This window comes from Ambystoma mexicanum, chromosome 14 (genome assembly GCF_040938575.1).
Source record: "Ambystoma mexicanum isolate Mex_15411 chromosome 14, UKY_AmexF1_1, whole genome shotgun sequence".
Lineage (NCBI taxonomy): Eukaryota > Metazoa > Chordata > Amphibia > Caudata > Ambystomatidae > Ambystoma > Ambystoma mexicanum.
Window position 1 is genome coordinate 597046432 of NC_090940.1, and position 26030 is coordinate 597072461.

Consider the following 26030-nt stretch of genomic DNA (forward strand, 5'->3'; position numbering starts at 1 on the left):
GGACGGCCATCAAGAAAGGTGTGCTGTCCAGGGGCACTCCCTCCAAATGTCCCAGAGAACACCCAGGGTCGGGTGGGATAGAGCTTGCTTTGGGATAGACCTGTGAGGAGCACACAAGAGGTCACAGACTTTTAGAGGGTGGACATCCATGTCTTCTAGGTATGACCAATATGTTTGTAAACCTTCCTTCATGTGTTCTAGAAGGACCCGTAGTTGCACTGCGTGATAGTACAGTTGGAAATCTGGGAGACCAAAACACCCCTCCTCTCTTGGAAGCGTCAAGGTGGCCCTGCCAATCCGCGGGGTTTTCCCCTGCCAAATGAAATCTCGGACCCCCTTGTGTAGGTCTATAAATGTTTGAGCGGGTACTCGGGTAGGGAGGGCTGTAAAAAGGTACAGAAGCCGAGGCAGTATGTTCATTTTGACTGCCGTCATCCGACCGTACCATGAGAGGATCATCCCTCCCCATCTTCTCAAGTCAGCGGCGATCTCGGATAGCATGGGTTCATAGTTGGAGGACCCTAGTTTTGTTAAATCCCTAGTGAGGAGAATCCCCAGGTATTTTATTTTGTTCTTGCTCACCGCTATCCCATGAAACCTAGTCAGGGGGTCTAGTACCGGGTCCACCAGTCGCATCGGAAGGAGGACAGACTTGGCAGTATTTATTTTTAGGCCTGAGAACCTCCCGAACGAACCAACCAGGGACCGGAGGGGAGGGACCGAAGAGCCCGGGTCCACCAGATATGCTAGGATATCATCCGCAAATAGGGATAGCTTGAATTCCATCTCTCCCCTTCCAATACCCCTGATGTCTGGGTGGGACTTAACCGCTATGGCCAAAGCTTCCATCGTGAGGACATACAGGAGGGGGCAAAGAGGGCAGCCCTGTCTAGTTCCTTGGGTGAGGGGGAAAGATTCTGACAGCACTCCGTTCACTTGGACCCTTGCTGTAGGGGCTCTGTAGAGTGCGGCGACCCAGCTCAGGATGTGCGACCCAAAGCCCATTCGTTGGAGAAGGAGGGTCATGTATCTCCACTCTACTCTGTCGAAAGCTTTTTCCGAGTCTAGGGACAGGATGCATGTCTCAAGAGTAGAATTTTGGGCGAAGTGAACCAAGTCTATCGTTTTGCGGATATTATCCGAACCCTGTCTGCCCCTAATGAAACCCACCTGGTCCCCGTGGATTAGCTTCTGCATTATCCCCTCCATCCTCCTACCCACCACCTTAGCCAAGATCTTGACGTCGATGTTGAGCAGCGATATGGGTCAGTAGGACGAACACTCCCTCAGGTCTTTTCCTTCCTTGGGAAGGACCACTATAATGGCTCTCATCATGGTGTCGGGGAGAGTGCCCCCCTCCAACACGGAGTTGAAAACCTTCGCCAGGTATGGAGACAGGGTGGATCGGAACCTCTTATAGAAATACACCGAGAAGCCATCCTCCCCCGGGGAAGTCCCCACCTTCATCCCACTAATCGCCTTCTCCACTTCTTCCTCGGTCACCCGGCCCTCCAGCCCCTCTGCCTGATCTCGTGAGAGGGAAGGTATCTGTATGGAGTCGAGGAACTCTTCGATATGGGCATCGCCGCCGTTGTATTCGGAGGTATATAGTGTCTCATAATATTGACGGATGGCTTCGCTTATATGGGGGGGTGTCAAATCCCATTGTGCCCCTGCTGTCCCTCACTCCCTTCACCATTCTGCTTCTCTGGACCTCCCTCAGTTTCCAGGCCAGGATCCTATCCGCTCTGTCCCCCTTCTCGTAGTATTTGTTTGACCATTTGGAGGCTTTTCTCCGTTTTATGGAGGAGTAGGTTTTTCAATTGGAGCCTGTAATCCTCCAGGGTGGCCATGTGGTCTCGCTCTAGGGTTTGTGCCGGGGAGCCCCCCGGTTGGAGGCGCGCTATTTTTTCCCTCAGAGTTCTCTCCTGGCTCTCCCTTTCCCTTTTCTGTCGGGAACCAATTTTTATGAGCACTCCTCTTAGTTTTGCCTTAAAGGCGTCCCAGAGAGTATGCGTGCCCACCTCCCCATTATCGTTAAGCTCGAAGAACTCTGTGATGGCCTCCAGAATAGTCTGGGCATGGACCTCGTCTCTCAAGATGGCGTCATTGCATCTCCAGCGTCCCCTCCGTTCTTTGCACCAGTCCCCTGCCAAGGTTACCCTGACCAAGTCGTGGTCAGACCAGGGGACGGGATCTATCCTGTAACCCGCTATGTGTGGTCGGAGTACCTCATCTGCAAGGATATAATCTATTCTGGAGAAGGCTTTGTGGGTGGAGGAGTAGTATGAGAAAGAGGGAGTCCCCTCTCGGGGGTGGGTAATGTGTCCACCAGGTTCAGGTCATCATTCACCCTTTGGAAGCAGCGAGACGTGGCGTCTCCAGCGGGTCTGGGGTTTGGAGCACCTACCCGTTGTCTATCTCTGGATGGGTCTAGGACCATATTAAAATCGCCTCCCACCACCAATGGGCCTTGGACAACAGTTTTCAGTCTCTCCCCCGTTCCCTCCCAGACTTGGGCCTGGCCCTCGTTCGGGGCGTATACAACCGCCAGGGTTATGGGTGATCCTTGTAGGGAGCCTCGTACGAAGAGGTAACGGCCTTCGGGGTCCCTTAGGATGGAGTCTTTATCGAAATTCAGCCCCCTTGCAATCAAAATTGCAACCCCTCTTTTCTTCCCTTTGTGAGATGCATAGAATATCTCTTCAATTCCACTACCCCGCGACCTGGGCTCCCTCCCCCTCGCCCAGTGTGTTTCCTGCACAAAAAGCAGGTCCAGCTTGGCCCTCCTAAACTCCCTACTGATTAGGGATCTTTTCGTGGGGGTGTTCAAGCCCCGCACATTCAGGGTTCCCACCCCTAGGGCCGGTCGGTCGTCAGCCATAGTCACTGTCGCCTTTCCCCTTGGTCACCGCTGTCGCAAGGGCGCTCCCTCCCTGCTTACTGTATTTTATTGTTTGGATCTCTTTGAAACGTTTCCCCAACATTCCCCCCAACGCATTCCCCACCCTAAAACCACCAACATGTGAACAAACCCCCCCCTCCCCGGCGTCCAGCCATGTAGTTCTTCCATTCCTGGGTTGTTGGCTGGACCACCAGCCGATTCCCCCTCAGCCAGGCATCAGATCCCAAGCTCGCTACCGTGAGCCCCCCCCCCCCCCCCCGGTCCCCCCTCTCATCGCTCCCCCGAACCTCCTATTTTAGTTACTGCCCCGGGCCTTGGTTGGTGCATCACTCGGTTCCCACAGTTATGGTCCCCTCTACGCCCCTTATACTTGCAGTTCAAGGGGGTGCAGCAAACCAGGCATCTCAAGTGTCATTCTGCATTCTAGGCCCGATGATCTCCGTGGGGTCGCTGGTGTCACCCCTCTGAGTCGGCCCGGTCATCCTCCATTGGCGTTGGTGGTGTGTTCAGTTTCTTGAACTTTCTCGCGCCGGTTTTTCTCCTTCTGGGGTTGAGCTGCCCGGGGGTGCCCCCTCTGAGCGCCTCCGGACCCACTGGTTCCCTCCAGGGGGGCAGATTCGCCCACACAATCTTGAATAGCGCCTTTAATGTCCTCTTCGGTTACCAGCGTTGTGCGTTGGCCAGAGTATTCAAAGGACAGGGAGATGGGATATCCCCATCTGTAGCGGACACCCTTCTCTTTCAGTTGTCGTCAGAGGGCAGCACATCCTCCGTTTGGCTAGGGTGTAAAGAGAGAGCCATGATCCTGGCTCTCTTCGTCCCTCTTCTCCAAGGCTGCGAGCCGTGTGTCAAATTGGATTTCCTGAGATGTGGAGGACGTTTGATAGTTTTCCATTTGTAGGACCCTATCCTCAATTTTGTCTACCCTTTGGTCCAGCTTCTCGAACTTCTGGGCAATGTCGGATCTCATTTCTCTGATCTCCTGAAGGATGGAGGCGAAGCCCTTTTCCATCGTCATTGCGGGTTGACCCGCGGGTTCCGTGTGGGCCATAGCGCCGGAGACAGTGGGGACCTCAGTCGTGTTTGGTGTTTCTTGGAAGCGAAACGTTTGTAGGGCCTTCTTCCAGCTCATGGGGTGTCGGTCCTTGCGCGGGGTCCGCTGCAGTCCGGGGGGCCCTAGGGGGAGTGCTGTGCCACCCCAGGATCAGTCCGTAGTGCGTCGCGCCAGTGAGTTTTGTGGTCGATGGGATGACCCCTGCAGGGGTTTGGGGTGGCCCTACAGGCGGGCACACGCCCCGCCAACTGGGGACTGGGGCCTCTCACCTGGGTCACGGGCAGCCTGTGAGTTCAAGGTGGGCCGGGGGTGCAATGGTGCGGTGGACGCCAGGGGTGTCTGTCAGTTCACTCGGGTGGCGTGATCGTGGGGTCTCCCTCCAGGGCTAGGGTGTTTATTGCCCCCCGGCTGCTTGGTGGGTCGTGGGGGTATGCTGTGCTGACCCAGGGTCAAGATGTTGTGGGTCTCCGGGACGTGGGATCCGGTCCTAATTTAAGGTGGGGCAGTCCCCCAATCGGGCCTGTTGAGCGGGAGGAGGCCTCTGGGCGGGCACTCGCCCCACCGGGTCCCGGCTGGGCCACACACCCGGGTTAGCCTCTTTAGTCGTTTCGGTCCTGACAGACTGCCTCGCAGTGTTTGGGGGGTCTTCTCTGGGCGGGTACACGCCCGGTATCCTCTGGGCCTCCGCCGCGCTCTCAGGTCCTCCTTGCAGGGGGAGGTGGGCTTAGTCGCCGTGCGGTCCCGGGTGGCGGGCCCGACCAGCGTCCGCCGCCTGTAGTCCTCCCTGGCGGTGGGGCTGGGGATCCAAGGCTGGCGGGCGGGCGAAGGTTGAGAAGCCGCAGCCTCCCTCGCGGGTGATCTGCAAGCCTCCCCAGGGGGCCTGAGCCGGCGCCCACGCCTCTCCGGAGGCCGATCGGGGCCGGCGCTCTCTTCCGTTCGGGCGCGTGTCGCACGCGGCCCGTGCCGTCTTCGCCCGGGGGGTACAGGCGGCCCACACCCTTAGGCGAATTCTCCGGATTCCCACTCCGAGCGCCACCTCAGTGGGGGACGGCCAGCTGCAGTGCAGGAGGACGAACCTACCCATCTCCACCTCCTGTGTCGGCGGGCCGCGATTTTATCTTCCGGGTTCGCGGCCGCCCGGGTCCTCTGCGGCGCTCCCGCCGGCAAGTCCACAGCGCCTGATCTCCGCTCTCCCGGGGTCCTCTAACCCCGCTGTTTCGATCGGTGGGGGCCCCGGGGGCTCTCCCGCACTCCAGCTTCCTCTCTTGCTGCGGGGGGGTCTTGGGGGGGGGGGGGGGGGGGCTCAATCCCTCTTGTGACCCGGCTGTTGGAGGAGCACGCAAATCAGGCAGCCATTGCCTGCGCGCCCCCTGGTGGCCTCCTATGGCGACAAATTTAAAGTTAATAGCTGCCGTTTATCACAAGATGGCAGGCCAGCATAGATCTTAACCACTGAATGCCCACTGAACAGCTATAAACCCTTCTATGTCAGCAAGAGGCTGATGTAGAGGAACCAGTGATAGAAAGCAATGAGGTAATTATACTGTACCATATCCTGTGGGAGGTGATGCTTTCCCCCCAAGACTCAGTGCAAGAAGCTGGAGGTATTTCCTCCAACATACCGCTCAAAATAGAACAATTACACACAAGATTTCACACAAGTTTTGTTTACCACCGAAGTCTTTGAAGCTAACAGACCAAAATAATAATGAGCTTAATGAAAGTACAATCAGAATATTTTCAACATCCGGTGTTTTTGTATTTCAAACAAAAAGGTGGACATTTTATTTTGATGGACGCCGCCATTGCTGTTGTGAGTGACAGGAGCAGATAATCGTTTATTTTTTTTGTATTTTTTCCGGGTTTCGTTAATAAATTCCACGCACGTCATGTTTGAGTATTTCTTCTCTGCCGGCCCCTCCTCCTTACATAACTGCCGCCTTCAAGCGGAAACTTCACAATGCTTCTGCGCGGGAAAATACGTACGCGGCTCCGACCAAATAAAAAAAAAATAAGGAAAATCTGAGCCACTGATACGGGCGGTGCTTGAGCCTGAACTATTGCTTGCCCGCCGAGTTCTGTTAAACTGTTCCGACCGTGTGTGGATTCTCAAGGGTTGGGGCTCTGTTTTCTCTGCTAGGCCCATTTCGTTTCACCCCCACGGGTCCGCCGCGGTGGTTTCTCCCTTCCCTCGCGCTCTGGTCCTCGCGCGGACGGCGCGCGCGCGCAGCTGCAGCACTAGCACAGCACTACTGACTGTGCGTGTTCTGGTGGGACCATGGCGGCCGAGGAGCAGCAGGCTGGTGGGCAGAAGCGCGGGCTGGAGCTCGAGGACGAGGTGCTCTCCCTGGAGGATGTGTTGGAGGAGCACGATGCCATGGAGGAGGAGGCCTGTGCCGTGCTGGGGGGCAGCGACCCGGAGCTGTGCTCTTACCCCCAGGTACAGAGCACCCCCTGTTTAGGGACTTCTCTGGGACCCATGCTGCTGGCAGAGCACCTCCCTCCTCCCCTATGGGGTGATTTTGGAGCAGTCACTCACAAGCGAAGTGTACAGCAGGCTTCCTTGCTACGGCTCACATATGCACTACCTAAGTCGTCCAGTGCATGGTTTTTGGTTCCCTGGATTTATAACGGGTTGAAAAGCAAACCATGAAGCCTAGGAATACTTGTGAACACTGGTCTCTCACTGCATGTTTTGAACTACGGCTCTGTGACCCCTTACCATTGACTTTGCCGGGTGGGATTCTGGGATCTGTAGTGCGAAACATTGAGAGATCATTTAGATAAACAGGACTAATAGCTCACCTAAGACTTGGATCAGTGGGGATTCTGGGATCTGTAGTCCAAAACAATGAGATGATTGGGAGAAATAGCTCATCTCTTTAATGACATGGCTCATGTTTGCATTCATGTAAGAGTGCCAGGGAGTTTCGATGGGCTCTTTATCGCTAGGAGTGAAAGGGAGGCATGTCGCTGTATCACTAAGGTGCCACAGTGGGAGAAGTTGCTAATGGCCCCAAATCACTAAACGTGTTTTGAGACCCGAGTTGGTGAGGGGTGGTCGCTATGGGGGCAAAGATGCCTTTGGAATGTACTGCTAGGGTTGCCTCAGTGACAAACCTGCTTGTAATTAATCCCAACTAGTGGGAATTGCTTGGGAATGCATCCATTGCACAGGTTTTGAAACTGCCACGTGTTAGGCAAGCGTTCATATAGTAACCCTGTTGAAAACTACATCAGTCTTGACCTCTTGGTATTAGGTATCGCACCTATTTGTATGGGTCTGTACTACACAAGCTGGTAGTGTGACTGAGCAGCCAGACTTATCTCAAGAGTGGTAACTGAGCTGTAGCAATGAAATCCATCAATACAAGTATCCAAATAACACTTGCACTGAAGGTTTTCTAGTAAACTAATTATTTATTTACCGGTCACTTTTAAATAAGCTTTTTTTTTTTTTTTAAAGCGAGATATGTATAGCAATCAAATGCACTTCAAAATACTTTCTCAGAATTGACACAAAGCAAGTAGATGCTCTTTAGGGATGCTTCATACACACTTCCTACACCCTGAGGTGACTTCACTAACTAGGACAGTAATGGCATTTATAGATCACTTGTATACTTTGCAAGTTCTGAGGTTTGTAGAATGGAAAGTTTAAAGGAAGGAAAAAGGTTAAACTGGTTCTGAAAGCATGTGAGCACTTTAAATGACCCAATGAAGTCTAGATAAACTAATATTGCAACACCAATGTATCACCTATGAGGGACAGTAAGAATCCATCAATGGGATAGAAGAGTCGTCAGGGAGCCAGGACCGCCAAAGTCAATTGGAGCAAAGTCAATGGAGCTGAAGCACTTCTTAGTAAAAATCTTGCAGCTTATTGAAGAAAATTCATGCTAGGGTCACAAGCTGTTAAACTTGTGAAAGTTAGAGTTGATATCAACTTTAGAAAAACAGCTACAGCAAGTCTCAACTGAGGAGAGCAAGCTACAGACACTGAGTTGTACCCCAAGTCGTAACAGTTCCTTTGGTTAGAAGAAGAGGGTCCAATCTGGTTGCAGTGATGCAGGTGGACCTTAGTCGCGGGGACAAGAGGGAGGACGTCTAGGGACTCCTGCAGCAGCAATTCTGTGTTCGTCGGCAACTAAGGGCTCTTTTCGGATCAGCAGCACTTCACGGTTTCAGCATTCGTTAAATAGCACCACTGCAGATCTTTGACACCAGTTGGGCTTCCTGCGCTCCTTTAGTCCTGCATTATGGTGAGGTGACTCCAGCTTGGGTCGTCCTGCTTTTGGAGGGTCCCGAGGAGCTTCCTGGAGCTTTTGGCTGGCTTAAAGACTTTGCATTTGACTACGGATTTCTTGATTTCTGCCGCAGCAAAGAAGTACAGCCAGTTGGGGAAGTTCTTCTCCGGGTTAGTTGGTCCCACTAACTCAAGGGAAGAAGTCGTTATTTCCGGAGCTTCTCTTATCAAACAGAAAAGTTTCAGCACAGAACCAGGGGTTCACCAGGCAGTTCAACTGTCCACGAGCTTCGTTCACGGTTTCTTTGTCTGGTTGTTCTTTACAGTGGTCGACTGTCTTCAGTCCCTAAACCCTTGCCTTTTTAAGCAGGTTTCTCCCATTCATGCACAGCATAGGCTGTCACTCAAGGGCAGCCAGCCAGCCAATCAGGACTGGGTGCATTCCGGTTTCCCTGGAGACCGAGGAAAGGTGAGTTTTGGGCACCTCTTTCCTGTCCTGCCAGACCCACTGAAGCAAGAGGCGGGTTTCAGTACTGAAGCCTGCCAAAGGCAAAACGAACAAAGGGCTCGAATCTGGTTTGGTGCGCAGTGTAAAACCCCTAAAAAACCTCACAAACAGAAAATGGTGAAAAAAAACGAGGGCCATTTTGTCACAGTTGTCACCCATGGGTGCAATAGTGCAGCTGAGGATTCAGCCTGCTGTAGAAAGCACAATGGTAGGACATTTAAACTACTGCCATCATCCATTTAAAGTAACATGGGTAACATAAAAATATTACATATGAGAAAGTAGGAAAAGTGTCTACTAAGTAACCCCCCCCCCCCCCGACCTACAAAGAGAAAAGGTAAGTAAAGTCAATTTCACTTTACTATTCTTGGGAACTGTAGGTCACCCAAGAAAAGGGTAGTTAAACCTGGTGAGAAATCTAGGATTTCTCAGTGCCACTGCACTGAGGGTGCTGTGTGTCACCATACAAAAAGTAGTTGCCTATGGAGTTGTCAGTCTCCAAAAACAAAGGAAATGCATAATCCAAATCAGAAAAATACATGAGGGGGTCAGAAAAAGGGCTCACTTCAGGGTTAAAATTAAGAAGTCCAGCAAACGAGCTGGGGGTCTCGAAGGTTGAAGGGAATTGGCACAGAAATGAGAATTATCCCCAACACCATTCTATTACAATGGGGTGTGGCAGTAAATGCATATATAAATCCTTGTTAGTCACCACCCATAAAGATGCAGTCCAGCCCAAACTGCTGCTAACTTCTCTTCTGCACGAACACCATAAGCACTCGGATATGTTTCAGCTTTATTTGCTGGTGTCGTCAATGAGGTGTGACTGAGCATAGCAAGCTCTTGACCCAGGTCTCTTTGTATGGTCTCATGCTGAAGGGACGGTTTGTCTCTCTGTAAAGGTGCTGCAGGCTGAAAGAATCCTGGCAGGATGTGGGGATGGCACTATCTTGTCCCGATCGAGTCACTCTGCCAGTTTGAATGAAGCAGATCCTTACCATTGGTGGGTCGGGCAGCCCTCAGTATGAAGTAAGCTAAAAGTAGGAGTCCTGCAGCCTTTCTCCACAATTGTTAGAGCAAGACCCCAAAGAAGAGGACCATTGTGCTGAAAAGCCAAACAATGCTGCTAAAGACAACCAGCAGTGCCCCAGCCAAGCCCTGGCTGGTTGTCTCTTTTGCACTGATCCAGGAAGAACCTCCTAAGATCCTCCGATCTTTGGGGGTGTGGATCAACTAGTCCTGACCCGTACCTGAGCAGTCTGCTACCAACAGCCTTCATATGTGTCCAGAATCATCCTGTGGGCTAACAAGCTTCATCAAAGGCAATCTCATGTGTCTGTTACCGTTTTTAGTTGCACCTTGGGAATCCTCATTTCTTCCATCTTGAGTTGCACCTTGGGAATCCTCAATTCTTCGACTTGTGGGCCAAGGCCAGTCCTCCTGCTGCAGCTGTTCTCCTGTATGAATAGGGGCCTTCTCCAGAGCCGTGTTCTTCCTCGCCACAAGTCTTGCCTGCCTTCATGGGACCTGCTGTTCTGAAATGCCTGGACAATCGTGCTTGAAGATTGCAGGGACCGTCTTTTCTAAGCTCAGAGCCGCTGTGTAGCTGTACCCTTGACCCCATGCAACCGACTGGAAACAGAATTGGTCCCAGTGAATCAAAGGTCTTGGCAGTCGTTCAGGGTGGAAGCATTTTGATTGCTGTGCACCGTTTTCTTCAGATTACTGCCCTACGCTTTATTTTACCCACCTTGAACTGTGGCTGCTTTTTTTTTTAAACTTTTTTTTTAAGTCTAGGTGATCTAACTTCCAGATGGGTACTTATGTTACTTTACATGCGTGGAGATTTACAGGCCTATTAAATATTGAGTGATTTGAGTACTCTGGTTAACTCTACTACTGCACCACCCCTATATCTCCTGAAGTCTGTCTTACTGCCTAGTCCACGTCTGATAACTTTGGCTGGACTGAAGTGCTAAAACCCTGTTCAACTAGTATGGCCTCTCAAACCCCCCTGCAAAGGCAGGTTCTCAAAATCCATCTTGCCATGTGCATTACCCTGATGCTAGTGGTGCCAGGAAGGAAGATATGTTTAGGGATGCCATTGGCGGTAACGCAATGGGCATTGTGCCATTAGGAGTTCAATACTGTCAACTGTGCCTGGCTAGCAGTGACCAAAGCACTTCTCAACCGTTGCTAGGGTACATGTGAGAGGGAACTACTTCTGTTATTTAGTGGACCCCCAGGCACAAAATACTTTTGCAAGTTAACCTGTAAGGGGTTGTCCTCAGAGATGGGGCATGAAGCCATCGTTGGAATATGAGAAAACGGGACGTTTACATTTTTCGGCTGCAGAGTGTTGACCTACCTAGTCTTTATATTAGCAAAGCCACTCCCGAAATATCGCATATGAGTTAGCAATGGGGTATAGTTCTGCATACTTCAAGGTGGCTATTCTTGTGTCCACGAACAATGACTTACTTCATGTGATGGTTGATGGAGGTGCATGCGACCAAGGGGGTGGTGTTTCTTAGTTATTTATCTGCAGTATTTTTCGACTTTTCCTATCCATGCCCGGCACTTCCGTATGGCAGAGCTCGGTTACAATGGAAGGCTATTGAATCTTGCAAATAACTTTGACCTAGAGCCCTAACCCAAGGTGCAGTGTATGGCCTTAAGCAGATGCACACACAAGATGAACATAAGCGCCCAAGCCCTGCCCAGACCCTGGTTAGCCTGGTACAACCTAGAGCTACCTGTTAGATTGGGATAAATTAAGCACTTGATCACACTTATAAAGCCAGTAGTTCTATTTATTTTTCTACACCGTGTGAACTAATGTACTAGAAAAGGCATGTGCTCTCCTTTTCAAAACTTAATTTTGTGTAGCGATAAAGGCACAGTTCATAGTAGTGTTCGCCTTTAGGAACTGGATTATCAAAATGCCACCTTTTACAAAGTACTCTATTAGTAGTTCTCTAGAAGGTGTTTAACAGGCTAATGTGTTATTAGGTTCAGTTTAATACGTAATGAAAGAAAGCATTGTTAGCCTCTCACAAGTCTGCCCAACTGACTGCTTGTTAACCAGCTTAATGAAAAATTGTATATCGGGGAGAACTCATTCAAATGGATCAAATCCTTCCGAAGCATCACACGTACAAGCAGGGAGTTTCAGATCCAAATCCAATGCAACGTGGAGCCTAGCTACCTATAGAAGCGACCCATCATTCAAGGGTTGGACTCCTTCCAAATGCACGCTACTGATCTGCAACTCGTGTTCAAAACAAAGCCCGGTCAAACAGGAAATGACAACACAGCGGGCTGGCTCGCCTGTAACCGCCAATGGGCTGGAAGCAAACTCCTAGGGGACTCTTGCCATTACCTCCCCCTTTTTATTTTCTGGTTTTCTTATGAGCGCGCCCTGTAACAATTAACCTATTTGCACGAGGTACCTTATGAATCGGATAACTAATTAATGTGCAGCTTGTACTATTCAAACGCTCTGCAGAAGAGGTAGCTGCTGTTCAGTAGGTGTTGACTGGGACCCCGAATCGATTGTTGGCTCATATATCTATTTGGATTCCCGCAGCTCATGATCGGTCTTGAGGCAATTCACAAAGCTGCAGCTAAATCCAAACGAAGCACAGCTTTTAAGATTGTGCAACAGACCCAAACGTTAATTCTAAACCCTACATTCACTCCTTTGACCATCGTGCATGCTTCAAAATGTTAAATATTTGATCTAGTAATAAGTGTCTTGAAGAAAGGCCATATTGCATGTGACTGTGAAAACGGATGAATGGCCTAGGATCGAACAAAGAAATGCTCACTACACCGCTTCCAGTAACATTGGACATACCTGAAAGGACTGACCATGGGTGGGCGTATTCTGATGTTGCCCATTGACTTAAAACATCTTGGTAACAGACTGTCTTCTGAATAAAACAGTTTTTGGCACATGCTTCTGCCTGTGCTTCATGAAGAAATCATGGTCTTCTGGCATGGCATCATCAGCACCTTTTTTGATATAGTCCATTTAAAACATTTTTTTTTTTTACTAGTCTTCGGTAGAGTTTTCAGTGGCCCTGTCCATCTCCAGTTGATACTTTGCAAGTTTAACCTGTCTCTCAGGTTTCCCAGTTGCCAAGGAAGTCATATTGGGAGTTCTTGCCTACTTATTCAAACGGTCTCACCAGACTGCTCCGATCTTCCTCTGAGCTTCACATTCCTCGCAAGTGCTCCAGCCAGACCTACGGATAAGGGGTGTACTCCCCAAATATATACACATGCTCCCAAAAAATAAAAATGGGGAGTACAAATATTCCCCCACCACCCCAAATAGGAAACAAACACATAGAACCATGTGCCCCTGCCTTTACCCACACTGCTCCATGGATATGTTTGGGCCAGTAGTACAGGTAGTACCACTGGGAAAAAAACTATTATAAATGCCTGGTAGGAAGAAGTAAACCTGTATCTTTTTAAAGTGCATGAATAACTAGGTGCAAAAAATATTCATTAAATATTTCCGTTTTCTATATAAAACATATTTTTGCTCGCTCATTAAATAGAATTTGAAAAAATAGGGCGCAAAATACTCCAGCTTCCGAATCTTATCTGGAGCATGAGTCTCAGGCGCACCATTCTATGCCACCATTGCAATGGAAGCCTGCCTTTGTATCGCCCCCCCTTTTGAAGCACTATTGATCAACTAGTAGCCAGACTGTGGTCTATTTGTTTATTTATATAGCGCCTTGTGTTTCAAAGCGCTTCAAGGCCTGGAGGGAACAAGGGAGAATACAGTGACATTCTTACAAGTCCCTGATACATTCAGAATGTGAAATTAACTATCGTTATCAGCCCGGCGACATTCCAGATCGTGCAAGTGTTATTGACCGTGATAGATGGGGTGGGGGGGAAGAATGAGACAAACCAGCGGCTACATTACTATGCCTCGCGACAATTGAGGTAGTATTGGAATTTAACAAGAGTTGGGGGAGGGGATGGAGTAAAGGGAGAAGAACAAAACAAGCGACTATCGTACTAGATCTGATGACCTTTCAGATAGGGTTGGAGAGGGAGAGGTAGGAGAAAACAAATTGGGGGGGGGCGGGGAGGAACAGGAGATAAACAAGCAGCTATCATACAGGTCAGGAGACATTAGTGATAGAGTAAGAGCTATTGACGGTGATAAGGAAGGGAGGGGAGGGGGGCGGACCGGAGAAAGAGACAGACAAGCGGCTGCATTAGACAATTGAGGTAGTGCCGGAATTTAACAAATGGCGTGAAAAGGAAATGGGCCCAAGGAGAGTTGCGAGTGGAAGAGTGAGAAAGGCTCGGTAGATTTAAAAGCAAAAAAAATTCGAATAAAACTCACATGTAGAGGAAGTGACCGAGTGGTGTTGGATGCATGTGTAGTTTTGTGTGTTTTGACCGGAAGGTAATTTAGTCAAGAGAAGGGACACACGCTTCAGTATTGGCCGCCAGAACTTTCTGTTGATGCAGCGATACGTCATGTTGTGTATGTGTGATGACCTTGAGATGTACTTGTGGTGCCCAGGAGTTGGGTGGCAACTAACTAGATAATTCTCTTGGATTCCAGGCAGTGGTCTGGTAAAGCTGTGCCCACTGACGTATACAAATAAACAACACAGATTCTAATAATTCACACTCTACAAACAAGAGGTAATATCCCTCGTTGAGAAATAAAGGAACATATTGCTCGAATCACATGATCCAGCTGCTACTCTATAGTTATCCTGGTAGATGTTCTTGTCGGCCATTCATAGCCCTGTGGTGCTATGAAACCTGTCTTGATTGACTTTCGTATTTGGTAGCTGTAAGCTGAGCAAACGTGCAGATAAACCATATTAGACTAGTTAATTATGCAGGTCATGTGGGAAATGCAGGGTATTTGTGATGTCGTTTCCCTCAATTCTTAGCTAGGGTTGTAGTTACTTTAATTTCTAGATTTATTTTTTTTATTTTTACCCACGATAAAACTTAAAACCAAGCAAATGCTTTTTGTGCATTGGGTACGATTGTATTTCACTTTAAAGCGTGTTATTCCATATCAACAAAACGATGAAATGGAAAGTTTGCTAGCTACCTCAGTATAAATGAGCTCTAAAGGTTGAATGTGGCTGGGTGAGCGTTACGCTCCCCAGGCGTTTGCTAGATCCATGGGGGGTGTAAACCTAGCTGAAGGTCAAGTTTATAAATGGTGGTTGATACTGGGGGTTTGATTGGTTGCAGGTCTGAAGCACGTGGGCAGATTCAGGCACTTGTACTTGTTTTTGATTAGTAATGTCCATCTGTTTCTCCGCAAACCTCTTGTGCTCTCCCACCCACTTTTCAGTGTTTTTAAGTGCTACCTTTCCATCATTTTTATTTTTTATTTTAATCTTCTCAGCACATCCTTGACTGGTGTAACTTTATTCTTCTCCTCTGCTCTTGTCTTTTAAGGGTTACATCAAGCGGCAAGCGTTGTATGCCTGCAGCACTTGCACTCCGAAGGGAGAGGAAGCCGCCGGGATTTGTCTGGCCTGCAGCTACAAGTGTCACGAAGGACATGATCTCTTTGAGCTGTATACCAAGAGGTGAGCTGTCTCGAAAAGCAAGCATTTGCAGTCAGTCAACCTTGCTGTGCACGTGCCAGGCCTCAAACTCTGCACAAGACATTGACTAGTAATGACTGACTCTTGGCAATCAAGCAGGGGAGCCGATTTATGAATTTCCGGGGGGGGCAAATACAGGAAGTGACATCACTGGCAGTTATATGACCGCAAATTTGCATGTAATCGCCAACTTGGAGCAACGGCGCGCGCAGGGGAGGCGGGTGTTGGCACGTGCAGAACAGTGGAAACATTGGCTAGCATGCACTGCATATACTAAAGTCAAGAAAGGAGATTTAAGCCTTCGAGTTGCATTCCAGTAAGACATTGCTGCCCCTACTCCACCGCTCTATAATCGTCCAGCAACACAACTAGGATGGGAGAATGAAATGCTTGCTAAACAGAAGGTACAGCTGCAAGATGGAGTACCGCCACCAAAAAAAAAAGTTCCCAATTCAAGGGAAACGAGAAGTAAAGACGTTTCCCGATTTAAAAACTACCAAGCAAGACGTGTGTGGTGCCATAGCCCAGTAAAACATCAACAATTCAAACTTACAATAGTGCTGCTGTAGATTGGCCAGCCACAAGTAAAATTTGCTAAGATGTTACCTCTGGGTAACCAGATAGAGTTAAGGATGTAGCTTAATCTTTAAACCTTTCAGTGGACGCATCAGATGTGCTGAAGTATAATTCAATCCTGGCTGAAGTATAATGCAATCAAGTGTGGTTTCAGACTTGGAGGGGGGGAGGGGAGAGGAGAAGAGTGTTAACTGCTTTTAACATTGTAGTTTACCAGAAATTCTGGTAAAGTAGTGCACAACGTTAAAAAGCAGTTGCCCAGGCTCACCCTGCACCCAGGTGGTGATTGGGACAGATGGAAGCACTCGCGTCTAAATGTTGTAGCCATGGTTGTCTCCATGTTTTAAAAACTCCCACTTTCCGGGTTTTCAGCATTCATTTGAAACGCCCCTTATTCAAAAAATGAAGGAGTCAGTAAAAAAAGCCAATACTGAAAAGCCTATTTCACACAAGTAGTAAGAGCGACTGTATAGCAGACCATGCCAATGTAGGATACTCCAGGATTACCTTCAGTCAAAATTCACCCACTGCAATGTTCCTAAATTCAGAGTGCAGAGTAGTGTCCGACTGAACCTCAATCGGCTCTTCCTGGGCATCAAATGGATGATGCACCACCTTCCTCTGCCAGAAAAGTCTGCATCACCCAGTCATTAATGCCAACATTTACTTCAGGGAAGTATTCATCAAAGCTGGACCTTAACGTTGCTAGGTGGCTTGCCCAGCTCCAACTGTTCTTTTGCAAAGTTCTAGCTTCCTCTTGAAGGCAAATACTTTTTTTTATTAATTCTTTCCTCTGTGTTCCCATGTCCACAGGAATGCCCCCAAAGGTGGGATTGGGAGTTTCTGGGGTGGTGAGTTCTAGTGGTCTTAGTTTCCTTTATAAAATACACAAATCACATAGTATGTCAACCAGACAATGCATCATTGTGTACAGCTTAAAGGGGGCGACCTGACCCAAAGCAGCACACTAGGAGATATATTTTGGAGCAATCAACATTGTAAACACACCTCTAGTTTATATTGTAAAGAGTGCTTGTGCTGCAATTAAAAGCACCCAGTTAATAAAGTCCAGACTTAAAACACTTGATCAGCATTCAGTGAGTAAAATAACCTTATAAAAATAAAATGCAGCTTTGCATAACATTAGAGAATTTTGGGATTATCAGGCACTGGCAAGCGGGCTCTGCTGTTGCTGTGGGAGACGTGAGACTTGCAATGGCGACACATTTTTTTTTTTAAACTTTGGTTTTTATTAGCATTTTGTAAAACAGAAAACGGGGCCTAACTGAGGCCCCCCTCACCCCCCTTTCACGGCCCTCCCCCTCCTACCCCCTCACCATGTCCAAACCAAATATAACAGCAAAAAAGAGACCAAACTTTCACGTATTTTCCTAGGTCTTTGGAGCGCCGCAACATGTGACCCATTCAGTTACTGGCTAGAAGCCGACATCGCCCCAGGCCGTGGGGACCCCCCGATTTGGTGTTGTCCTTCACAGCGGTGGTCGCGCCCCGGCCACCCGGGGACATGATTTCGGGACTAGTGGACATCCCATCCCCATGCCTGCTGGACCCCATACCATTCAGCGAGGAATGAGCATGAGTCATTGTTCACCAATGCAGTCAGTTTGTCCATCAAGAACATGTTCTTAAGTTTTTTGGTCCAGTCGTCTTTGGAAGGTGTTACCGGGCTCTTCCACCTCTGGGCCAGGGCTACTCTGCCTGCTCTCAACATGGTTTCCCACATCCTAGGGTACCGGTGTATTTCCGTTTCCTCCGGGGGGAGGCCCAGCAGCATGGTCAGCGGGTTGAGGGGTAGAGGGTCCTCCGTTACCTCCGCTATCCAATCTCTCACCGCTTCCCAATAGGTTTGTACCTTCGGACATACCCACCACATATGACTTCTAGTCCCTAACTGGCCGCAGCCCCTCGGGCATTCAGGGGATACCCCGCGAACATTTTCGAGAGTTTTACTGGATCCCTGTGCCACCCCAGCAGGATTTTAAAGTTGTGTTCCATGTCTGAGGTAAAAAGATTGCCATGAAACTATATCTTGAAAATGTGAGCCCAGGCGTCCTCAGATATCTCCTCCCCTGCCAGGTCACTCCAAAAACCACGGAAACCTCGCCTAGCCTGGAGGTCATGAGTGTTTAGGACAGTGTACATGCGGGAGACCGCTCCCTTTTTAGAGGTTGCTGACTCAAGGAGTTTCCCGAAGGGAGTTAGTTGTCTCCGCAGGTTAGGGCCCCACACAGGGTCGTTGAGGATGCCCTTGAGGCGGAGGTATTCGAAGATGGAGAGGGTCCCGCCTCCCAGTCTCTCCCGGAGGTCCTCATAACTCATTCTCCCTCCCTGAACAGCTGGCCCGCCCAATCCATTCCTGCATCTGACCAACTCTGGGATTGTCTGAACCCTCTGCTGCCCAATTTCAGGGAGGGCCCCCACAAGGAGGTCATGGGGGACGGCCATCAAGAAAGGTGTGCTGTCCAGGGGCACTCCCTCCAAATGTCCCAGAGAACACCCAGGGTCGGGTGGGATAGAGCTTGCTTTGGGATAGACCTGTGAGGAGCACACAAGAGGTCACAGACTTTTAGAGGGTGGACATCCATGTCTTCTAGGTATGACCAATATGTTTGTAAACCTTCCTTCATGTGTTCTAGAAGGACCCGTAGTTGCACTGCGTGATAGTACAGTTGGAAATCTGGGAGACCAAAACACCCCTCCTCTCTTGGAAGCGTCAAGGTGGCCCTGCCAATCCGCGGGGTTTTCCCCTGCCAAATGAAATCTCTGACCCCCTTGTGTAGGTCTATAAATGTTTGAGCGGGTACTCGGGTAGGGAGGGCTGTAAAAAGGTACAGAAGCCGAGGCAGTATGTTCATTTTGACTGCCGTCATCCGACCGTACCATGAGAGGATCATCCCTCCCCATCTTCTCAAGTCAGCGGCGATCTCGGATAGCATGGGTTCATAGTTGGAGGACCCTAGTTTTGTTAAATCCCTAGTGAGGAGAATCCCCAGGTATTTTATTTTGTTCTTGCTCACCGCTATCCCATGAAACCTAGTCAGGGGGTCTAGTACCGGGTCCACCAGTCGCATCGGAAGGAGGACAGACTTGGCAGTATTTATTTTTAGGCCTGAGAACCTCCCGAACGAACCAACCAGGGACCGGAGGGGAGGGACCGAAGAGCCCGGGTCCACCAGATATGCTAGGATATCATCCGCAAATAGGGATAGCTTGAATTCCATCTCTCCCCTTCCAATACCCCTGATGTCTGGGTGGGACTTAACCGCTATGGCCAAAGCTTCCATCGTGAGGACATACAGGAGGGGGCAAAGAGGGCAGCCCTGTCTAGTTCCTTGGGTGAGGGGGAAAGATTCTGACAGCACTCCGTTCACTTGGACCCTTGCTGTAGGGGCTCTGTAGAGTGCGGCGACCCAGCTCAGGATGTGCGACCCAAAGCCCATTCGTTGGAGAAGGAGGGTCATGTATCTCCACTCTACTCTGTCGAAAGCTTTTTCCGAGTCTAGGGACAGAATGCATGTCTCAAGAGTAGAATTTTGGGCGAAGTGAACCAAGTCTATCGTTTTGCGGATATTATCCGAACCCTGTCTGCCCCTAATGAAACCCACCTGGTCCCCGTGGATTAGCTTCTGCATTATCCCCTCCATCCTCCTACCCACCACCTTAGCCAAGATCTTGACGTCGATGTTGAGCAGCGATATGGGTCAGTAGGACGAACACTCCCTCAGGTCTTTTCCTTCCTTGGGAAGGACCACTATAATGGCTCTCATCATGGTGTCGGGGAGAGTGCCCCCCTCCAACACGGAGTTGAAAACCTTCGCCAGGTATGGAGACAGGGTGGATCGGAACCTCTTATAGAAATACACCGAGAAGCCATCCTCCCCCGGGGAAGTCCCCACCCTTCATCCCACTAATCGCCTTCTCCACTTCTTCCTCGGTCACCCGGCCCTCCAGCCCCCCTGCCTGATCTCGTGAGAGGGAAGGTATCTGTATGTAGTCGAGGAACTCTTCGATATGGGCATTGCCGCCGTTGTATTCGGAGGTATATAGTGTCTCATAATATTGACGGATGGCTTCGCTTATATGGGGGGGTGTCAAATCCCATTGTGCCCCTGCTGTCCCTCACTCCCTTCACCATTCTGCTTCTCTGGACCTCCCTCAGTTTCCAGGCCAGGATCCTATCCGCTCTGTCCCCCTTCTCGTAGTATTTGTTTGACCATTTGAAGGCTTTTCTCCGTTTTATGGAGGAGTAGGTTTTTCAATTGGAGCCTGTAATCCTCCAGGGTGGCCATGTGGTCTCGCTCTAGGGTTTGTGCCGGGGAGCCCCCTGGTTGGAGGCGCGCTATTTTTTCCCTCAGAGTTCTCTCCTGGCTCTCCCTTTCCCTTTTCTGTCGGGAACCAATTTTTATGAGCACTCCTCTTAGTTTTGCCTTAAAGGCGTCCCAGAGAGTATGCGTGCCCACCTCCCCATTATCGTTAAGCTCGAAGAACTCTGTGATGGCCTCCAGAATAGTCTGGGCATGGACCTCGTCTCTCAAGATGGCGTCATTGCATCTCCAGCGTCCCCTCCGTTCTTTGCACCAGTCCCCTGCCAAGGTTACCCTGACCAAGTCGTGGTCAGACCAGGGGACGGGATCTATCCTGTAACCCGCTATGTGTGGTCGGAGTACCTCATCTGCAAGGATATAATCTATTCTGGAGAAGGCTTTGTGGGTGGAGGAGTAGTATGAGAAAGAGGGAGTCCCCTCTCGGGGGTGGGTAATGTGTTCACCAGGTTCAGGTCATCATTCACCCTTTGGAAGCAGCGAGACGTGGCGTCTCCAGCGGGTCTGGGGTTTGGAGCATCTACCCGTTGTCTATCTCTGGATGGGTCTAGGACCATATTAAAATCGCCTCCCACCACCAATGGGCCTTGGACAACAGTTTTCAGTCTCTCCCCCGTTCCCTCCCAGACTTGGGCCTGGCCCTCGTTCGGGGCGTATACAACCGCCAGGGTTATGGGTGATCCTTGTAGGGAGCCTCGTACGAAGAGGTAACGGCCTTCGGGGTCCCTTAGGATGGAGTCTTTTTCGAAATTCAGCCCCCTTGCAATCAAAATTGCAACCCCTCTTTTCTTCCCTTTGTGAGATGCATAGAATATCTCTTCAATTCCACTACCCCGCGACCTGGGCTCCCTCCCCCTCGCCCAGTGTGTTTCCTGCACAAAAAGCAGGTCCAGCTTGGCCCTCCTAAACTCCCTACTGATTAGGGATCTTTTCGTGGGGGTGTTCAAGCCCCGCACATTCAGGGTTCCCACCCCTAGGGCCGGTCGGTCGTCAGCCATAGTCACTGTCGCCTTTCCCCTTGGTCACCGCTGTCGCAAGGGCGCTCCCTCCCTGCTTACTGTATTTTATTGTTTGGATCTCTTTGAAACGTTTCCCCAACATTCCCCCCAACGCATTCCCCACCCTAAAACCACCAACATGTGAACAAACCCCCCCCTCCCCGGCGTCCAGCCATGTAGTTCTTCCATTCCTGGGTTGTTGGCTGGACCACCAGCCGATTCCCCCTCAGCCAGGCATCAGATCCCAAGCTCGCTACCGTGAGCCCCCCCCCCCCCCCCGGTCCCCCCTCTCATCGCTCCCCCGAACCTCCTATTTTAGTTACTGCCCCGGGCCTTGGTTGGTGCATCACTCGGTTCCCACAGTTATGGTCCCCTCTACGCCCCTTATACTTGCAGTTCAAGGGGGTGCAGCAAACCAGGCATCTCAAGTGTCATTCTGCATTCTAGGCCCGATGATCTCCGTGGGGTCGCTGGTGTCACCCCTCTGAGTCGGCCCGGTCATCCTCCATTGGCGTTGGTGGTGTGTTCAGTTTCTTGAACTTTCTCGCGCCGGTTTTTCTCCTTCTGGGGTTGAGCTGCCCGGGGGTGCCCCCTCTGAGCGCCTCCGGACCCACTGGTTCCCTCCAGGGGGGCAGATTCGCCCACACAATCTTGAATAGCGCCTTTAATGTCCTCTTCGGTTACCAGCGTTGTGCGTTGGCCAGAGTATTCAAAGGACAGGGAGATGGGATATCCCCATCTGTAGCGGACACCCTTCTCTTTCAGTTGTCGTCAGAGGGCAGCACATCCTCCGTTTGGCTAGGGTGTAAAGAGAGAGCCATGATCCTGGCTCTCTCTTCGTCCCTCTTCTCCAAGGCTGCGAGCCGTGTGTCAAATTGGATTTCCTGAGATGTGGAGGACGTTTGATAGTTTTCCATTTGTAGGACCCTATCCTCAATTTTGTCTACCCTTTGGTCCAGCTTCTCGAACTTCTGGGCAATGTCGGATCTCATTTCTCTGATCTCCTGAAGGATGGAGGCGAAGCCCTTTTCCATCGTCATTGCGGGTTGACCCGCGGGTTCCGTGTGGGCCATAGCGCCGGAGACAGTGGGGACCTCAGTCGTGTTTGGTGTTTCTTGGAAGCAAAACGTTTGTAGGGCCTTCTTCCAGCTCATGGGGTGTCGTTGGTCCTTGCGCGGGGTCCGCTGCAGTCCGGGGGGCCCTAGGGGGAGTGCTGTGCCACCCCAGGATCAGTCCGTAGTGCGTCGCGCCAGTGAGTTTTGTGGTCGATGGAATGACCCCTGCAGGGGTTTGGGGTGGCCCTACAGGCGGGCACACGCCCCGCCAACTGGGGACTGGGGCCTCTCACCTGGGTCACGGGCAGCCTGTGAGTTCAAGGTGGGCCGGGGGTGCAATGGTGCGGTGGACGCCAGGGGTGTCTGTCAGTTCACTCGGGTGGCGTGATCGTGGGGTCTCCCTCCAGGGCTAGGGTGTTTATTGCCCCCCGGCTGCTTGGTGGGTCGTGGGGGTATGCTGTGCTGACCCAGGGTCAAGATGTTGTGCGTCTCCGGGACGTGGGATCCGGTCCTAATTTAAGGTGGGGCAGTCCCCCAATCGGGCCTGTTGAGCGGGAGGAGGCCTCTGGGCGGGCACTCGCCCCACCGGGTCCCAGCTGGGCCACACACCCGGGTTAGCCTCTTTAGTCGTTTCGGTCCTGACAGACTGCCTCGCAGTGTTTGGGGGGTCTTCTCTGGGCGGGTACACGCCCGGTATCCTCTGGGCCTCCGCCGCGCTCTCAGGTCCTCCTTGCAGGGGGAGGTGGGCTTGGTCGCCGTGCGGTCCCGGGTGGCGGGCCCGACCAGCGTCCGCCGCCTGTAGTCCTCCCTGGCGGTGGGGCTGGGGATCCAAGGCTGGCGGGCGGGCGAAGGTTGAGAAGCCGCAGCCTCCCTCGCGGGTGATCTGCAAGCCTCCCCAGGGGGCCTGAGCCGGCGCCCACGCCTCTCCGGAGGCCGATCGGGGCCGGCGCTCTCTTCCGTTCGGGCACGTGTCGCACGCGGCCCGTGCCGTCTTCGCCCGGGGGGTGCACACCCTTAGGCGAATTCTCCGGATTCCCACTCCGAGCGCCACCTCAGTGGGGGACGGCCAGCTGCAGTGCAGGAGGACGAACCTACCCATCTCCACCTCCTGTGTCGGCGGGCCGCGATTTTATCTTCCGGGTTCGCGGCCGCCCGGGTCCTCTGCGGCGCTCCCGCCGGCAAGTCCACAGCGCCTGATCTCCGCTCTCCCGGGGTCCTCTAACCCCTGTTTCGATCGGTGGGGGCCCCGGGGGCTCTCCCGCACTCCAGCTTCCTCTCTTGCTGCGGGGGGGTCTTGGGGGGGGGGGGGGGGGGGGGACTCAATCCCTCTTGTGACCCGGCTGTTGGAGGAGCACGCAAATCAGGCAGCCATTGCCTGCGCGCCCCCTGGTGGCCTCCTATGGCGACAAATTTAAAGTTAATAGCTGCCGTTTATCACAAGATGGCAGGCCAGCATAGATCTTAACCACTGAATGCCCACTGAACATCTATAAACCCTTCTATGTCAGCAAGAGGCTGATGTAGAGGAACCAGTGATAGAAAGCAATGAGGTAATTATACTTTACCATATCCTGTGGGAGGTGATGCTTTCCCCCCAAGACTCAGTGCAAGAAGCTGGAGGTATTTCCTCCAACATACCGCTCAAAATAGAACAATTACACACAAGATTTCACACAAGAATGGATCACCATACGTATCATTGATATCTGTGTGTATGATCCATATTGTCAAAATACTGTGACTCCAAGCAGACCTCCAAGGCCACATGATAATATGGTATTATATAGCACTTACCCATATGCATACAATATTTGTTCGATCACTCAACCTATGTTGGTACTTGTATCGACCCAAGAAGGATGAAAGGTTTTTGAAGAATAAAAAATGAAAAAATAAATTTGAAAAAAATGAATTTATCCGAATGATTTTTTTCAAACCGGCCCAAGCATGGCCTGAAACCGGCCCGTACTCCCCAGGGACTATTTTGGCCCGGCCATAGGCCAATCCGATCCTGCTGCCACCACCCATAGTGCGACAGAGGGTGGGCCTTTGTGGGGCCTCAGGGTCCATTAGGAGCCTATTCATGAAGACAAAAAAGGGCACACACCTTCTTTTGCCGCGATGACCATCATCAAGGCAAAAGAAGGTGTGCGCATTTTCTTTTGTCTTCATTAATAGGCTCCTAATGGAGCCTGAGACCAAGGCCCGGCCCCTTTCGCACTAAAGATGTGTGGCAGGGGGCGTGGGTCGGGCTGCTGCTTGTTAATGAAGCAACAGCCCGACTCTTTGGTCATTTATCTTTCTTTTTTTTTTTTCAAACTGTGGATGCGCGCCCCCCCTGGGCATGAGGCTGCGGCCCAGCAGAGGGGCGCGCCCCACAGTTAGAATACCGCTGCTCCTAAACCCTCCCCTCCAGGATCATACACCAATATGTGTACTAGAGGGGAGGGCTTAATCGCACATTTTCGCGATTATACCTGGCCGGAGAGAAGTGACGCAGTATCGATGGAAAGGGCCATCGATGCTGCATCACTTCTCTCCGGCTCAGCCCCGACTTGATTTTGCCCGGGGCGGGGGGTCGGGCCCCAGAGCCACCCCGTACTCGGCGTCCCTGCAAGCAAGAACTGGTGTGCTCTGTGAACGCGGAGAACTGAAGGGGCAAGTGACTTTTTTTTTATGCCTGGCTAGTTGCTTGCAACCTGACTTTTTTTTTTTTGTTTTTTTCTGCACATGACGAACTCTAGAATTCTTGAATGGTTTTACTTCCTTTTCACATGGTATTGGGCACATGGGCAAAACATTTAGATGCTTATGATTTCCACCTATGACTTAGCTGGGAGTCTGGCATGGGCCACTCCTTTATACCAGTGTTCCCACATTTTCGAGTTTCCTTGTGTAATGTGCTGAAGTTGTGTTTAGTGACCTGAATGTCAATCTTCACTATTGTTCTAACTCATGGCATGTACCTAAAGTTTGTTGTAAGAACAATTACATCTTTGGTTACACAGTGCTTTACCATTCTGTGGTGTGACTAAAAGCTCATGTTTCGATCTCTGTCAACAGAAACTTCCGCTGCGATTGTGGAAACAGCAAGTTCAAGAATATGCAGTGCAAGTTGTATTCAGTAAGTACTTTCACTGTGGTATTAAACCTTCACAAATCTTTCTCCCCACCCCACTCCTCCTTTGATCATCTTTTTAAAGGGGTTAGATCGAAGTTCATTTCACAGATAATGGCCCTTAACTACAACTTCTTCTTACCTATTGATTTACTGCACCGGATGCCTAGTGGAGTAACTACTTGCAGGGTACATGATTATCCCACACCGGTTGGTTCAATGTCTTAAAATCGCTGCAAAAATGGCCGTGCATACAAAATATCGTGGCAAAAATGCTGTGGTTTTGCCACTACAATCATGTAAAGGATGCAGGCGACACCCCTGGACCCATTATACCATTTAAGGGGAGCGGCCGGGGACCCTCGCTCCCCTTAAATGGTATAATGGGATACACTTTTACCGGGTCAAACTATAGCATTTCTGCTGCGATTTTATTACCGGATACCCACCGGTTGTGCAAAAGCAGCTTGCACCCAGAGCATTGCCATTGGTGTGCTTAAGAGGGCATTGAAATTAATGCAAACATTTACTTGTAGCCTGTTACAAAGTGGCCAGTGTGGATAAGAGGTTGTTGGTCTGCACGGATGTGCTGGATGTCAAAATGTTGTCG

At 50.7% G+C, this 26030-nt stretch overlaps 1 protein-coding gene across 1 annotated transcript in view; it reads left to right on the top strand.

Moving 5' to 3' along the window:
- Positions 1–5915: 5915 nt before the first annotated feature.
- Positions 5916–26030, top strand: part of LOC138526989 (putative E3 ubiquitin-protein ligase UBR7) — a 213777-nt gene continuing 193662 nt past the window's right edge. The window contains exons 1-3 of the mRNA XM_069637960.1: positions 5916–6399; positions 15179–15312; positions 25366–25426. Of these exons, the coding sequence (XP_069494061.1) occupies positions 6238–6399; positions 15179–15312; positions 25366–25426 (357 nt within the window). The 5' untranslated portion in view covers positions 5916–6237. The remainder of the gene's footprint in view (positions 6400–15178; positions 15313–25365; positions 25427–26030) is intronic.